Below are 16,118 nucleotides of genomic sequence, written 5' to 3'. Positions count from 1 at the left end.
AAGTTAGTCTGAGAGAAGTTGCTTTACGAACTACTTTTTGATGTTTGGTTAAACAATGCAGATAAACCTCCAAAGTAACTCACAGTGTATTAAGAAATAATCAAAATATTAAGCAGAATATGGCGCGGCATCTAATTTATTCCAGGTCTAAAAAAAGATCGTTTACGACCGTAATTCAGAGTAGAGAATGGCGAACATAATAGCGACTTCTGAATCGAGGGATTCAAGAGATTTTTAAGTACAATGCACAGCTTCACTATCCAAATTGTCTTAGTCACCTTCGCGTGGCATATCCTGTCACATATTAAGTAGGCGAGGTACTAGCTATCCCAAGTTCCTTACTAACTGAAGAGATGACGTACTCTAGAAGGTTTAACCCCTCCCACGATGTCCGCCTAGGAATTAACGGTTCTGGTACTGGAGGGTATTTTAAATACTGTTTGCGTCGGTTACACTCCTCGTAGCTTTGGGGACGTCTTTTTTGCTGTCGCTGTAGTTACATTCTAAAACTTCGAAGGGAGAGCAGCTTATGTCTAAGGACATACTTTTCTATTTCACTCAAAACTTTCCCAAAGGATAGGACATGAAAAAAGTATTTATTTTTTAACTATACATATCTCCCTCACCATTTCTCTCTATGTCTCACACTCTTTTGCACTTGGTCAGAATATCTATTTTTCGCACTTTTTCTTGCTTCCTACCTCCGTATGCCTTATTCTTTCCCTCACCTTTTTTTCTTCAACTAATTTTGCCACTTCGCCGTCGACCTGTAGACATCACCTCAGCTCGACTTCTCGACCATCTTATGCCAGCATCCTACTGAGCTTATAAGCTTTTGCTGGCGCTTACTTGCGAATCCCTGATTTTAGAAAAATTGTGGTATTTTACTGAACTGGGCTGGCGACATATATTTCAACGGGCTTAGTCCGGATCTGATCTCTATTTAGCTCCTTCAACCACTAAGTTTTGAGAAAATAGTGATTTCCAATAGTTTGTAGTGACTTTTAGCATCTAAGTAGAAATAAGAAGGGATTTGGAGTTAATGGATCTCAGATTTGTTTTCGCTAAGTCGAAATACTTCTAGACAGGTATACGTGTCTGGTCAAATGTAAAAGTTTGAAAATTTGGCAGTGAATGCATAAGTTAAAAAGTTGGCAACATTGGCAATTGCAGTTTAACTTTAAATAAATTGCGCATGCTCAAACGCGTGCATTAATTGCTTTTGCATTCTCGCTCTCTTTACTATTTATTTATTTGCTGCAACTACACAAAACTGCTTGCAACAAAACTTAAAGAAGCTTTCAGCCATTCAGCTCTAAAATTTGTTCAACTCTACCAGCCTCGACTACCCCTCGGACGTCTCCACCTCGTTTTTCCCAAATTACGTCTTTCCGCGCGTTTGCTTCTTTTGCTGTTTGTAGTCATTGGGGTTGGTGGTTGGTATAAAAAGGCCAAAACCACTTTGTAGCAGTTCAGTTGAAATAGGCGCTTAATACAAATAAAGACAATAACCAAACAGGGCACGGTCAATATCGATCGTAATACATATGTACATACATATGGACCAGCAACAATTACTGTTTGTATTAGGTTAAATTTGTGTGTGCAGCAACATTAGAACGGTTGAGAATAAAAAAAAAAACAAAAAAAAAACGTGCAAATAAATTATAGTGGGTGGTTTGGAATAACAAAAGTAAAATAGCGCTGCAAAATATCGAATATTGAAAAAATATCTGCAAATAAATCAGCCATAAATTTTAGTTTGTTCCTATTGAATCAAAAAAATATTGTGCAGCAATGAATGTGGTAGGTAACAATGATAAAATATAAGCAGAGGTGCTATCTACAAGCTGTAATTACAGCATACAAAATATTAAGTTCGTAAATTAATTTCATTCAAAAGTTATAGTGAAATTGTTATAATTAAAACACGCGTTATATAGTGGATTGTATTTATTTAAGCAAACAGGTACCGACAAGGCGAAGGAGAATGAACGACTGAAGTACAGTGACAGTGCATTGAAGCTGCAGTCTACAGTGTGTACATAGCGCATAGAAACCGTTGTATGTATATAAGAGAAATCTCTCATCGGCTTTAATGCAAGTTACCACAACTATCCCCCTCTTAGTTTTTAGTCGTTTAATCTTTACAAAATTTATGACTTAGTTCTATTAGGGTTGCTTCTTAAATTATAGCTATGCGCTCTAGTGTCATCGTTAGTTACAGAATTTTCCTTTTGCCTATTCTCATTATTCTCTACAATTTCAGGCTCTGCGGCAATTTCTTTTTCATTTGAGAATTTTAATCTTTCTGTGTTCTTTAATGTAGTTGGAACGTATCCCTCCTCTTCAAACTCTTCATTAGTTCTATCAACAATTTTTAACATTTGATTGGCATGCCGCTTCCACGTTTTATTTTTTTCTTCTAACTGAACATAGTACGTTTGTTTAACAATTTTTTTTACTACTTTCGCTCTCACCCAACAAACGCGCCCATCGACTGAGTAGCCCTTTGTTAACACTACTACACTACGTTTAGCTCAAAATCATAATTCTTTTTCCCCTTGTAATAGTGCTGCTGATCTTTCTGTTGTTTCTTTACCTTTTTATCTATTTGTCTTAACTCTTTTTTACAAGTCTTCTTCTTGGGATTAATTAGGTCAAATCTATTTCGTAGCTGCCTACCAAACATCAATTCAGCAGGTGACGAACCCGTTGTGATGTGCTTTGTATTGCGGTAGTCAAAAAGATATCGTGCTAATGCTTCATTGAATCGTACGCAACTTTTTCCAAACAAAATTCTCCTTAGCGCATTTTTTATACTTTTCCCATATTTTCCGCCTGTCCATTGGTAGCCGTATAGCCTACAGGGGTTGTGACATGCTTAATACCATTATTTGTTAAAAAATCTTGAAATTCTCTGGACACAAACGCTGTGCCGTTATCCGAGACAACCGTTCGTGGAAGACCGAAGCGAGCAAAAATATCTCGCAATTTTGTTATTGTGTTGCTACTAGTTGTGTTTGTGCCCATATCTACACACTCGACCCACTTGCTGTGACTATCCACCACTACCAAACACCAACGACTCATCATTGGCCCAAAAAAGTCTATATGGATTCTATCCCAGGGTTTTTCTGGCCAGTCCCAGGGAATCAAATTTTGCTTCGGGGGGTTTGAACGTGTCATTAGGCAAGATTTAATTTCTTTTTCAATGTCGACAGTTTGGCAAGGCCACCAACAACACTCTCTGGCTATTGACTTGGTTTTACTTATACCCATGTGAGAACTATGCAAATACTTTACTATTTTACTTTGTAGCGAATGAGGAACTATAATTCTATAACCCCAATACCAACACCCATTTTCCTCTGAGAGCTCGAACCTACGAAGGAAATATGGATTTAACTCTACCTAACTGCATTTATTTGGCCATTGCGAATTGATGTATTCTTTAACTCTTTTTAAGATTGGATCCGACATAGTATCTTTCTGGATGATGTTAAAGTCTAATACCGGAATACCTCGTTCAGAGACATAATTCATGTAAACACCGTTTTGCATTTCTTGCAACATAAAATTTTCGCAAACAGTTTCACTAGGGTACCTTGAAAAGAAATCAGCAACGTTTTCCTCAGATTTAACACAACTAATATTAAAATCGTATGCTGACAATGTCAGCGTTATCCTTTGCAACCTATTGGCCGCAGTCCGCGGAATACCTTTTTTTGGCCCCAAAATATAATGTAAGGGTTTATTATCCGTCACCAGATCGAAGGATCTACCGTACAAATAATGGTGAAATTTTTTCACCCCAAACAAAATTGCTGCCGCTTCCTTGTCCAACTGCGAATACTTCTGTTCCGCGTTTGACAACTTCCTAGACGCATATTCGATCGGCCGTTCAATTCCACTAGGATGGATTTGCGAAAAAACTGCTCCTAATCCAATCGGACTTGCATCTACGGTTAGCCTTGTCTTCAATTTCGGACTAAACTGACCTAAGCACCTGTCGGACTTTAAGGCTTCCTTAAGCGCACTAATCGATTTTGAGCATTCTGTTGTCCAAATAAACTTTTTGTTATTTTTAAGCAGCTCGTACAATGGGCTAGCTACAGCTGACATATTAGGGATAAATTTCCTATAGAAGTTTACTACTCCCAAAAATGCTTGGATTTCTTTGACGTTGGACGGATTGCCCATACCGTCAATAGCCTTAACCTTTTCAGGGTTCGTGTGTAAACCATTTTGGTCGATAATATGGCCCAAATAACACAATGAAGAATTTAAAAATGAACATTTGCCTTTTGCCAGCTTGAAACCCGACTCCTGCAAAATAGTTAACACCTTTTCTAGCCTTAAAAACTCTTATTAAAATACTTAAAGCTCACGCACTCATTGTCCGCATCTCAGTACAACTTTGATCTTAACTCATGTTTATTTTACTAACAATTACGATAAGGTTAAAGGTGAAATTGCATGCGATTTCTAGGCAACTATGAACGAGTACAGTGAAGCGCAGACTTTTTGAACAACAAAAAGTGAAACATAAAAACATTTTATATCAGAAAATAAGTATGTGATAACCAATTTTCGTACTCTATGGTGAAGAAAATTAAAATTTTGTGGTTTTGTCACAGTGACTGATAGATCGCAGTAAGTCACAGCAACAGCTTCGAAGAAGTCGCGGTGACTGAATCTGCATCTCTTTGGCAACCGCGCTTATCAGTAATGCTAATCCCAGACTCAATCACAGATTTCATTACAGGAACAATTAGATGTGGAGCTGTGAGTGTTGATTTGAGTGCGACTATGTAGTAGTAGATGTCACTGTGAACTGACAGTGGGCATAGTTACCTAAGCAAATGCACTAGCTGACACCTTACTGTCTGCTGCACCTAGTAATAAAAAGCCATTAAATTCACTGATTCATTCATTTATGTATAATGTCGTATCTAATTGTACTGCTATGACTTTCCTGTCACTGTCCCAAAAAAGTCGCTGCCACCGAGGGTTACAGATGACGTTGTTCCTCAAAAATTTTACAATCTGCCATTTCTAATTAAAAAATGTACTTTAGTTAAGTACATTTATCAAGATTTGTGTGGCTCTTGAATTAAACCTTTCTAAGGCGGTCACCTTTGTGTGGTGATAGCATGCTTCGCCTATCAAAGTTTTTTTAAAGGGTGTTGGCCCTCAACAGTGGTTTGCAAAATACCCCTAGCGGTTTTTGCTAATAAGAGTTTGTAAATGAAAATGTAACTGCCTTGCAGCTGTCTAGCCAATTTAGTATAGACCAAATTAAGATGGAGCACGATGCAAATTGGAAGAAAAGCTAGGCCTAAATATCCACCGAACTAATTTGCGTCAAATATATTTTTTTAGTAGTATTTGGGTAAATTATTTTACTAATTTGAATGCAATCAATGCTTTTAATTATTCATTTTATAATGGATTTGGGTTATTTTGAATATCAATTGCAATCAATTTGATTGCTGGTAACTTTTAATTGAAATTAATGCAATCAAATTAGTTGGCATACAAAATTCTGCTTATGTTAATTATTTTATTACTTTGAATGCAATCACTGCTTTGATTGATGTGAAATAATTTTAAATATTAGTTACTAGCAATTTTAAGTTGATTTAAGTGCAATCAAATTTAATGACCAATGAAAAGATGTGATTGGGTTCATTATTTTTGAACTTTGAATGCAAATATTGCTTTGACTGATGAATTATATTACTGATGTATACAATTTTAAGCGTTAATTGCAATCCATTTGTGCTAACAATTTTTAATTGAATTGAGCGCATTCAAATCAGTTGATCAATGCAAGTTCTAGTTGCAGACCCTTAAAGATAATAATTGGTGTGTTATCGAGGAGGCATTAGGAAGTTATGGATTTGCTATTTTTAATTGTTATGAAATTGATATTGTTGATAAAGGTTATCGATGAGTTATGGAGTATTTATCCACAGATTGTTGGTTTTTTACCGATAAACTAACAAAATTTTACTATCGAGGAATTTACGATTTGTAATTGATTTGTTATCAAAAATATATCGAAGAGCTATCGATTTGTTATCACAAAGATATCGATTTGGTATCGATGACAAATCTATAACCCGCCGATATCAAGCTGATAAGAAACCAACAAAAAGCCGATTAGTCGGCTTTTAGAAGCCTACTACAAACTCATAATTCAAAGATAAAAATTTTGCTATTCACAATAAACCTATATTAAAATAATAACTTGTCGATATCACTGAAGACCGACACTATTCGTTTCTGGTAGACTTACTTATGTTGTGGTCTAGCTTCAATCTTTTGGCGAGCTCTTGTTAGCTCAGAAGGATTGGTTTTCTAGGCGCACACGTGTACATGGGAGTTCTTGGTACTCACGCCTTTCTTATGTTCTTAGAATTGATCATCCGTCTATCTTCCACAAATTCGTAAATTTTATATTTTTTGAACGCTTCTGACAGTATTTTTTATTTAATAAATAAATATATTTTCATATGATAGCAAAAGTAATAATAAAATGTACTGACTGACGTTATAATTTTTTCGATCGTACCCAAGATCGCTTTGGACATCTTTCAGATGTAGGCAAAAAAAACTGTTAACACTGGTAGTAATAATGTAGGAGCCTCTTATAACGAAAATGTGTACATAGCAGTGCCTAAGTTTTAAACTTTTTTGTTCAAAATTTCGAGTATACAGGTTTCTGCGAAAATTAATGCGCAGAACTGGGCTTAAAGTGACTCATATCTCTGAAGACAGAATACTTAATGCTTACTATGGGCATACTAGCTGGACACTGCCTTCTGGCGTCATGTCTAAGGCAATTTGAAAAAAACATCCTATGTCGAGTTAGTATAATGGCAATACATAGACCTATATTAGAAAAGCTAGCCGCAATTCACCATTGTAACTTCCTATATTTTGTAGCAGCCATTTGGCGCTAGGGCTATGAGTAATGAACGCAGGGAGATCTGTAACGAATTTCTGTTATGAAGCCAGAATATGACTTTTATCCTAACTCGAAATAGGTTGTTTTTTCAAATTGCCACAGATATGCTTTCAAGTAAGGCCTTATCAGTAACAACAGATGTAGAAAGTGGGAGCTGCAGGAACAAACGGCTGAGCACACTCTATGTTCGTGTAATACGCTCGCAGGTCAAGGCTCCAGCTTTGAAGGGCCAGCAGCAAATAAGCTAGGTCCTGGAATACTTCTAGTATTTGCTAAGGTTAGGAGTTCATGTCAACTTGTTAATATGTACACCGAAAAACTATATATTAACAGCACAACTGACACAGTTGATAAAATGTGTGCTGCTTCTTTCTTTAATGAGATGCCATGTTTATTACAAAAAAAAGCTACTAACAACATTATGCAAAATCATCAATGAAATGATTTATACTTACTTTACATACCTATTTATTAAAAAAAATATATTGAAATTACATTGCTATATATCTGTGGGAAAATCTTCCCACCTACCGAAGTGCACATAAATCTGTTTGCATATATAAATGTTGCCACATATACATTCGTTCATACTAACATATCTACGCTTATTACAACACAACATAAACTATTATTCTTCTTGTTGTAAATATATTTACTCGTAAAGCCATTGAATTTTGTCTCTCATCACTACCTAACATAAGCTATAATTTTCTATGCAAATTTGCAAAAGTGCCAAGCTGATTCAATATACGGCTTATATAGATGTGTAGTTATAACTTTGTATATACCTAGTTGGGAAAATAATGAATTTTATTAACTTAAAAAATAACCAATATTAGGGTTCCATAAAATCTTTGGCATAGGAAGTGGATACTTTTTCAAATAAAACTTGAAAAGCCTTATAAAAAAACTTCCTTTGGAACTTATGGGGCTCTACTTGCTACATAGTTTCATGTAGTTTCGTTTTGGCGATCTACTACTTGTTTGCCTTTAGAGGCATTTATTTGGCTTTTTATTGACTTTCCCGCATGGTCAGCATCGAAAAAACACGTCTAATTAAATCTAAAGCATGGATGTACTTATGTATGTAACTTATAATTGTATGCACTTTATATTCCGCATATACCAAATTGTTGACCTGCATGCTTCCCTTGGTATGATTGTGTGTGTGGACCCGTCTGCATTTGTTTTGAATACGGCAACCCGTTAGATTATTTGCATTTATCGCATGCAAAAATTTCGTTACACAGAAATTCGGACCACCGTCACATGAATTTCTACAGTTTTTTTTTTTCAACCACTTTACCAACTGGCATGCAATTGCGCTTGTAACTTTGATACGTGGGATGGCTTTTAAATTTCGAGCATTAGCAATATTGATCGCTTAGTCTGCTTTTCCATTATACAATTCTTGATTTTAATTCTGTTGAGGTCTTGTAATTTTTTATTAGTGACATGTAAACATTTTTGCTCACCATAGGGTAGGTGTAAGAGTGAGCATAGTCTTTCAAATAGTATGTTATATGGGCAACATTGGCTGTAAGTATAGGCCTAATGTGTTGTATGTTAATGCTGTATCAGGGCATACAAAACGTAAGTAGAGTAAATATGAGCGAAATTAGACAGCAAATCAAGTCGAGACAGTGCAAGTCAAGGAAAGTAAAGTAAAGTAAAGAAAATCAGGGAAGAGGGATGAGAAGCCAAAACTGATGTCGAAATTGAAATCGTTTAGCGTGTTATCAATTTTTTATAGATAGTTATCGGCTTTATATCGCCAGTTTCCAGAATCTTGATATCGATAACAAAGGTTATCAATAAATAAAAATGTCATATCTACAAATTATAGCTCTTTTTCCGTTTTCTTTTCTTATCCATTTGTATTTGGAAAGTTTTTGAGGTCTTATCGGAGTGTTACCAGTTTTCTATTTGCGTGTTCTCGATTTTACTGTATATCGCGGTTTAAAATGTTTGAGATATCGGTTATTAATCTTAAAGTTATAGATTTTTTATCGATTTTCTAGATTCGTTATCGGAGTGTTACCAATTTGCCATTGGCGGGATATCGATTCGTTATCGACTTCTTGTTATCGGTGTGTTATCGACCACTCATTGTTTCTTATAAACTACTGATTAAACTTCAATATAAATTCGATGACATAAAATAAATAATATTGGCCCTTTAGTTTGAAATAACACTTGCTAAATTGTCAGGGGAGTTGAGCTTCTTACTGGCATTATCATTCTCATATATCATAACACCCACCACCGCCTCAAAAATGTGGTGAATCCAATGCTGTGGTGAAACAGATCTGCCAGATAAGTGGAAAAGAGCTTATCGGAAATTTCGGTTGGGGATTAATTGCTAATCAAAAGTGTATTAGGTAACTTTACATTAAAGTCTATGAGCAGTTATGACTTATTCTTACATTTTAAACTATTGTCCTTCCATTAAGTATTTTGTTATGCCATCTTTTTCATGTTAAGTTATGCTATGTTATTTGATGTTCTGGTCTGCTCTGTTATGTTATGTTATGTTATGTTGTTATGTTATGTTATGCTATGTTATATTATGTTATAGAAATTTATGTTATTTTGCTTTATGTTATGTTATGGTATGCCATGTTGTGTTATATTACAAAGAAAGCTGTGTAGTGCTAGAAGATAAAAAAAATCAATAGAGTTGTCTCACGTTTTGTTGAGACATACGAAGGGGCGAAACAAAAATATTTCCATAGTCTAGAATCATGATTCAATCACAAGAGATTTGCTCGGCCGACAAATTTTTTGACAATTGCAGCCATTTTTCTTCCAAATCGAATTCACATCCGTTAACTGTGGTATTTCCTGCGATTCTTCAAAAAATATCAGTAGAAGAAATAGGAAAGAACTTAGTTTACAAATACCCGATAAGTACTGAACTCATAAATCCTTGGAATATTTTTTTATTTTATGATGAATTTATTAACTATGCTATGATCTATTAGTGTGGCTGAATATAGCTAATTTTTCCAAACGTACGGACATAAAGGAATCGTGCACTTTCGTAAACCTATGAACATACGAAACCTAAACCAATTCAAAATTCATCGTGCAATGTCAAAAACTCTACTAGTAAATCGATTCATTTAAATATGTCATAACTAAATAATGGAGATGCCATAACGAAATGTACTCATTGAGCATGTTAACTTATTCATTCCGTATTTTTGGAACATTCATCTCCATTTAAGAATTTGTGAAATCGGTTTATACTTGGAATATTATGTAAATACTTGTTTGATATATTCGTACCTAGTGAGGTAGTATAAAACGAAACTATCTCGAGTATTCTAAATTAACGGTTTATCAGGCACACTTCCATTAATACTTAACGGAAAAGAGCTTTCCGAAATTTCAGAATAAAATAGTAATAACCCCCTTGGTAGCACGACCTCACAAAAGCTTAACTCTTTTGTCAAAGTCAAGGCCGGAATATAAAGTACTAAGACAATTAACCATTTTCTTTTATATTTTTTATTGTCAGTTCATTATGGCTGCACAGTAGAGTATCACCCATTCCGCCGCCAGTTCGAAATCGTCCTATCTCAAAATATTTTTCAAAAATGTCCCATTTGTTACAAAAACGCCCTATATTAGAATCAGGTTGAAGAACGCCTTATCTCAGAATGCTTTTCATTAACTCCCTCTTATCTCAGAATGCATTGAACTTATGCTCATTTAGGGAGATGTTGAAACACATTCTGAGATAGCGTATTTTTGAATAAAATTCTAACGTACGGCAATCTTCAAACAAATTCTGAAAGTGTGACCAAATCAACAAAACTCATTATCAATTTACAAAATATTAACTAGAAAATGAAATATTTCCCCCAAAACCTGTTGGAATTTACAAATTTATTATCACTACAAATATACTACTAAAGGAACTTTTCTACAACAATTTTCGCTGATTTTTCAATTTGGGAGTGTCAAAACTCTGTCATAATTGGAGAACAAACTTTTAGTATTGAATCATGGTCTAGAATATTGTGTAATGAAGAAAAACATCAAACAAAGACGAAAATTTGTATTTTAATTTCAAGACGGACGGCTTAGTCATTTTTATATTATGCGTTAATTTATCTAAAAAAAAAAAATGTAAGTGTTAATCCGACCTATAAATATGCGATCTGCCGTCTAATTAAACGTAAAAGTTATAAGACATAATGAAACGACCCACAGATAACCTAGTTGGAAGCAGATAACTTGTTACTTACTTACTACTCATTCTTTCAAAATCAAATTTTGATTAACAAACCATCATTCTTTTAATGTAAGTCGCAAAAATTCAAATGCTCCCCACGTATATGTCGTGCAATCATAAACTAAAGTAGAAGTGGATGTTATTCTATTAACTAAATCCAAAATACAGTGTTTGTTTAGAGCTTTGGCCATTTATTTGATCACCAGCTGGCATAGTTCATTGGCTTGTTGGAATGTACGAATTTTAGTATGAGAAGACAAAAGTTGCACTTACAGTGATTAGTTTATGACCACAACCTGTATGACAGTGTACTTAGTTTCTGTATACTCGTATATGTATGTATGTATATGCTGAGAATTAGTATTATGAATTTATGAAAGCGTCAACTGCAATTTAAAATCTAATAATAGAGCATTTATGGATGTTTTTATAAGGAAACCAGTTACAAGTTTGTTAATTGTGTCTAATAGCATGATACGTAACACATTTTAATGGAGTTGTGTAGACTTTTATTTAGAAAGAATTATTTGAGAAAGTGAATAGTTTGATTTACTTGTGAAATATGGTTTTTTCACTTTTATTTTTATTTATTTAATTAAAGTCGACAACAAAAATATAATTGTCGACTATAAGATTATAAAAATATTGTTACGAATGTTAGCAACAATAAGGCGTACTGTCATCTCTAAGCCGATGCTAAGAGTGACTTGTATGCACATCCATAAATCAATCATTATGTATCTACATAAACGAATCAATCATTATGTCTACACATATGTACGTACATGCAGCGTAGAAGCAACGCACAAACACATGCAGATATCTTATCTGAGATGGTCCCAAAAGTATGCAATTGTAATTGTGGAAGTGTCGCTCACAAATACACGCGCATATGAGAAGCTATGTAGTTATAATTATATGGCAGTAACTAAGTAAATTCTGGAAGCGCCTAAAAGATGCAACGAGGAAATCACAGAGTATAAAATCACCAACAGTAGAGGCGCGAGAGTTAGTTTGAGTTAAGCAAGCTATCAGTAAGCGAAGTATAAGTGTTATTGTGAAGAACTTTAATAAAGGCCATTTTGCATTATTGAATAGTGGAGTTATTTATTCAACAGTTTGGTGATTCGAACCTTAGTAGAAGAGTTGAAATAAGCGGAATTTCAGTAAATTCGTTACAATATATACACACAACTCACAAGCAAACAAGTAAGGACGGGACTGTTTTCGGATATGCCGAAGACTTTATAACTTTCATGAATGGGGTGAACAATAATATTATCCCATTCGTAATATCCAAATAATAGGGTGTATAAGATATGAAATATATATGGTGAAATGTGAAGGTTCTAGCTGTTAAAATGGGGCAGAAATTACGAAAGTTCTGATCTGAACAATCGGTTGTATGGGATATATGCCATATATACGACCGATCTCTATGATTTTTTCAGACAAAATCGTGTACTATATACGTAAGCATTTTGTGAAATCTGAAGCTTCTAGCTGTTGAAATGGGGCAGAAATTAAGAAAAGTTTCTTATCAGAAAAATCTGTTGTATGGAATATATACTATATATACAACCGATGTAAAAATTTTGTCAGACAGCAATGAATTGTCCATACGTAAGCATTCGACGAAACTTGAAGCCTCTAGCTTTTAAAATGGAGCAGTAATTACGAAAAGCTTCTTATCGGAAGAATCGGTTGTGGGGGTATATGCTATATAAACGACCGAACTCATCCATTGTTTCAAAAAACAATACGTGCACTATACGAAAACTTATGGTGAAGTTTGAAGCTTCAATCTGATAAATTGAGGAAGATATGATAAAAATCCTCTTTTCTGAAAAATCGATTGTATGAAATATATAATTATGTACAATATGGAATTTTTTTGTCGCACACGTAGAAACCTAATTATCGTTAAATGTTACAATGAACTTGAACTGAAAATGTTATATTTTTTTAAAGTCAATTTATTTTTTAATTTTTAGTTAATTTTATTAACCAACAATAAACGCTTATTTTTAAAAGTTTTTTTTTTTATTTTATTGACATTTCCATGTGCTCTTGGCTTATTAACAATTGTTTTTGTTTTTATCGTTAAGTAACAATCCTTCTCAATAATTTCACCAAGAACAGCACACACAACATTTCCCTGCGGCTTTCAAGCGAAGGTTAGCTTATAAGCTTCGGCCGGCTATTGTGGGATGGCAGATTTCTTGTCAGATCCCACGATAAATGACTCAACGCAAAAAGCTGGAATTGGTTTTGTACTGATACTAGTTTGTCACAGTAGAGAGTGATTTTGTGACGTTAGCGTCATTAAGTTTTTTTGACCATCATTTAATGAAGGCTTAAACACCTCTAGATCAAGTCAAGCAAGTTTCAATATGGAATTTGAGGTCTAGATTCGTTGTTCTATTAAAAACCAACAAATTAAATTTTCGTGCCAAATGAAAAGACGGTATTCGTGCGTATACGTAACGTGTTTTTTTTGGCATAAAAAAGTTAATTGCAAGTGGAGCTAGCGTAAGAGTGTTAAAAATAAAACAAAAGAAAGTAATCCCTACTCGAAGTTTACACCCAATATATTATGTATGTAGTGCCTTGAAGCATACCACACTTTAGTCTTCAAAAGGACGATTTTACTCCAGTTACGCACCCCCATTATAATAACTGATTTAATTGGCGCTTAACAGTTTAAATGGTGCATTTGTTCGAAATTTGACCTTGACCTTGACAATGAAAAATACAACAACACAACAATAAATACATACCTATTGTGCTTGATCTGTAGATCATAGTTGGGCATAGTGAGTTTGCCACAGTCCATTTTTGCTTAGTGGAAAGTTTCTCAAATATATACAGTTAGTCATAATTAATTCTTTGAGACCTTCCCCTCGCGAATCGTTTCACAGCTTCAGACCAATCAGACTCTTCAACTTTTCAACTACACTTGAGTATTATTTGAGAAATGGAAAAAAGCTAAAATATTACTAAAATACTTTTCTCAAATAAGTTCGTAGTTTTCTCAAATTCAATTGTGCCATCTCTTAAATACATAGATTCGCCCTTTTCGCCAATCCACTTGCCCATTTCGCAAATATATCTGCCCTTTTCTCAAATTCATTTACCCAATTCTCAAATGCATTTGCCCTATTCCAAAATCAATTGTCCATTTCTCGAATACATTTACCGTTTACTCAATTTCATTTGACCATATCTCAAATAGAGCATGAAACAGGGCCGTGTTCTGTCTCTTCTACTCCGAATTGTGTTTATAAACGAGCTTATGGTGAAGCTAGAATCAAGTGGATGCAGAGCTGATGTGAACGCAGGTAACTTGACGAAACGGGTCATAGGTAAACTTGTCAATTCTTTGCGTCATTTCTTAACAAGCACTGGGCGCACAATACATCTTAAAGCGTGAGGATATCCTTCTGGCCTGAAGTGGATGCAGGGTAGTCTGTTGAGAATTTTGATCTTACCAAGACTAAGTTATTAATGGTGATTCGAGGTCTTTTGGGCCAATGTCCATTGGAAGTCCATGCGCTACGTTTGAAGATATACACGATGGTATTCACCAAGGAAGAAAAGGCGTTTATGCCTCAAACCATCAGTGCGCTAAGCAAAGGAGTAGTCTGCGGGAGGATAATGAGGTAATAAGAATCGTCGAATCACTTCATTTTTGGCAGTCAAGCTTTTGTCTGAACTATGTCGTTCTTAAGAACGGATTCTCTTGGTAGGTACCACTACGACAATCTTATATTTTGTGGTATCACAACAGGCCTCCAAGCTTTCGAAGTCAGCTTCATCTATCGAAGTAGCTGCCATTCAACCTTAACGAACTTATGCTTAATCGAGCGACACTAGCGCCATCTGACATGAAAGAGTAGCCATCTTCGCAAGTAAAGCATAAGAAGAAGAATTTGACATTTGATTTGACTAAGGGTGCTTTCAATCTTTGCAAACGAAATTATTTTTCTCTCTCGTTGGTACTTTTCTAAAACTTTTCACAGTTAAAAGAACTGCAATTGAACAAATGAATAGAACACAAAATATGTTAGCAAATATTCTATTCTTGTATAGCGAGTATGTTTATAAGAGTGCTTCGCGAAATTTTGTATGTAAATGAGCAAGGCAAAATAAACTTCAATTGCCAAGTCTGAAGTACCTTTATATTTACAAACGCAACATCTTGGTTGATTGTGGCGATGTTACTGAAATGCATAAGATTGTATTGAATGCATCTATATGACAAATTTTATTGTGCCGCGGCCATAAAGGATAGACTCACTCGCTTCTTAAAACAGTGAATTTTCGGGCCAGACATATATGGTAAGTAATGAGATCGCTACCTTTAAGTAATAATGTAAATTCTCCATTTAGCACACTATGTTCACGAATACTTCGAAACTAATCCAATGAAAGATGGAGTAGTTTTCTAAACATGGGCAGCTGTACACTATCCATGGTTTTGTCGATAGTTTCTAAGTTTTTTTTACAATAGCAATTGTTCCATGAATCCAATATCCTTAGATTCCATAAACATATGTATTTTGAAAACATTTGATCAAATTAAGCAAATATTATGAGTTATGTATTGAAATAGGTATATACTACTTTTTCCTGAATACAGGAGCACCTATGTATTTTTATACCCACCCATTTCCTTTGTGTATGTACATATTTATATAGATAATTATATTATGTGTCTAGAATTAACGTTGGCTACCACTAACTAAACATTATCCGGTATTTACACCACGTTGTTCAGCTTCAATTGCATGACTTGCTAACTGGTCAACCTCAAGTATTTGGTCAGTTCATAAATGTAGCTTGCAGGCCAGACCAACTTATAACCAAGGCCTTTAATGCATTGCAATTTTAAGCGAC

The 16,118-nt window shown here is 34.7% G+C and overlaps 1 protein-coding gene across 1 annotated transcript in view; it reads left to right on the top strand.

Moving 5' to 3' along the window:
- Nucleotides 1-1,466: 1,466 nt before the first annotated feature.
- The window catches only part of Cpr97Ea (cuticular protein 97Ea), a 30,345-nt gene continuing 15,693 nt past the window's right edge, over nt 1,467-16,118 (top strand). Inside the window, exon 1 of the mRNA XM_067763196.1 lies at nt 1,467-1,806. Coding sequence (XP_067619297.1) covers nt 1,798-1,806 — 9 coding nt within the window. The 5' untranslated portion in view covers nt 1,467-1,797. The remainder of the gene's footprint in view (nt 1,807-16,118) is intronic.

This window comes from Eurosta solidaginis, chromosome 1 (assembly GCF_040869045.1).
Source record: "Eurosta solidaginis isolate ZX-2024a chromosome 1, ASM4086904v1, whole genome shotgun sequence".
Lineage (NCBI taxonomy): Eukaryota > Metazoa > Arthropoda > Insecta > Diptera > Tephritidae > Eurosta > Eurosta solidaginis.
Note: the sequence above shows the minus strand (reverse complement) of the source record. Positions and strands in the feature narration are given on the sequence as shown.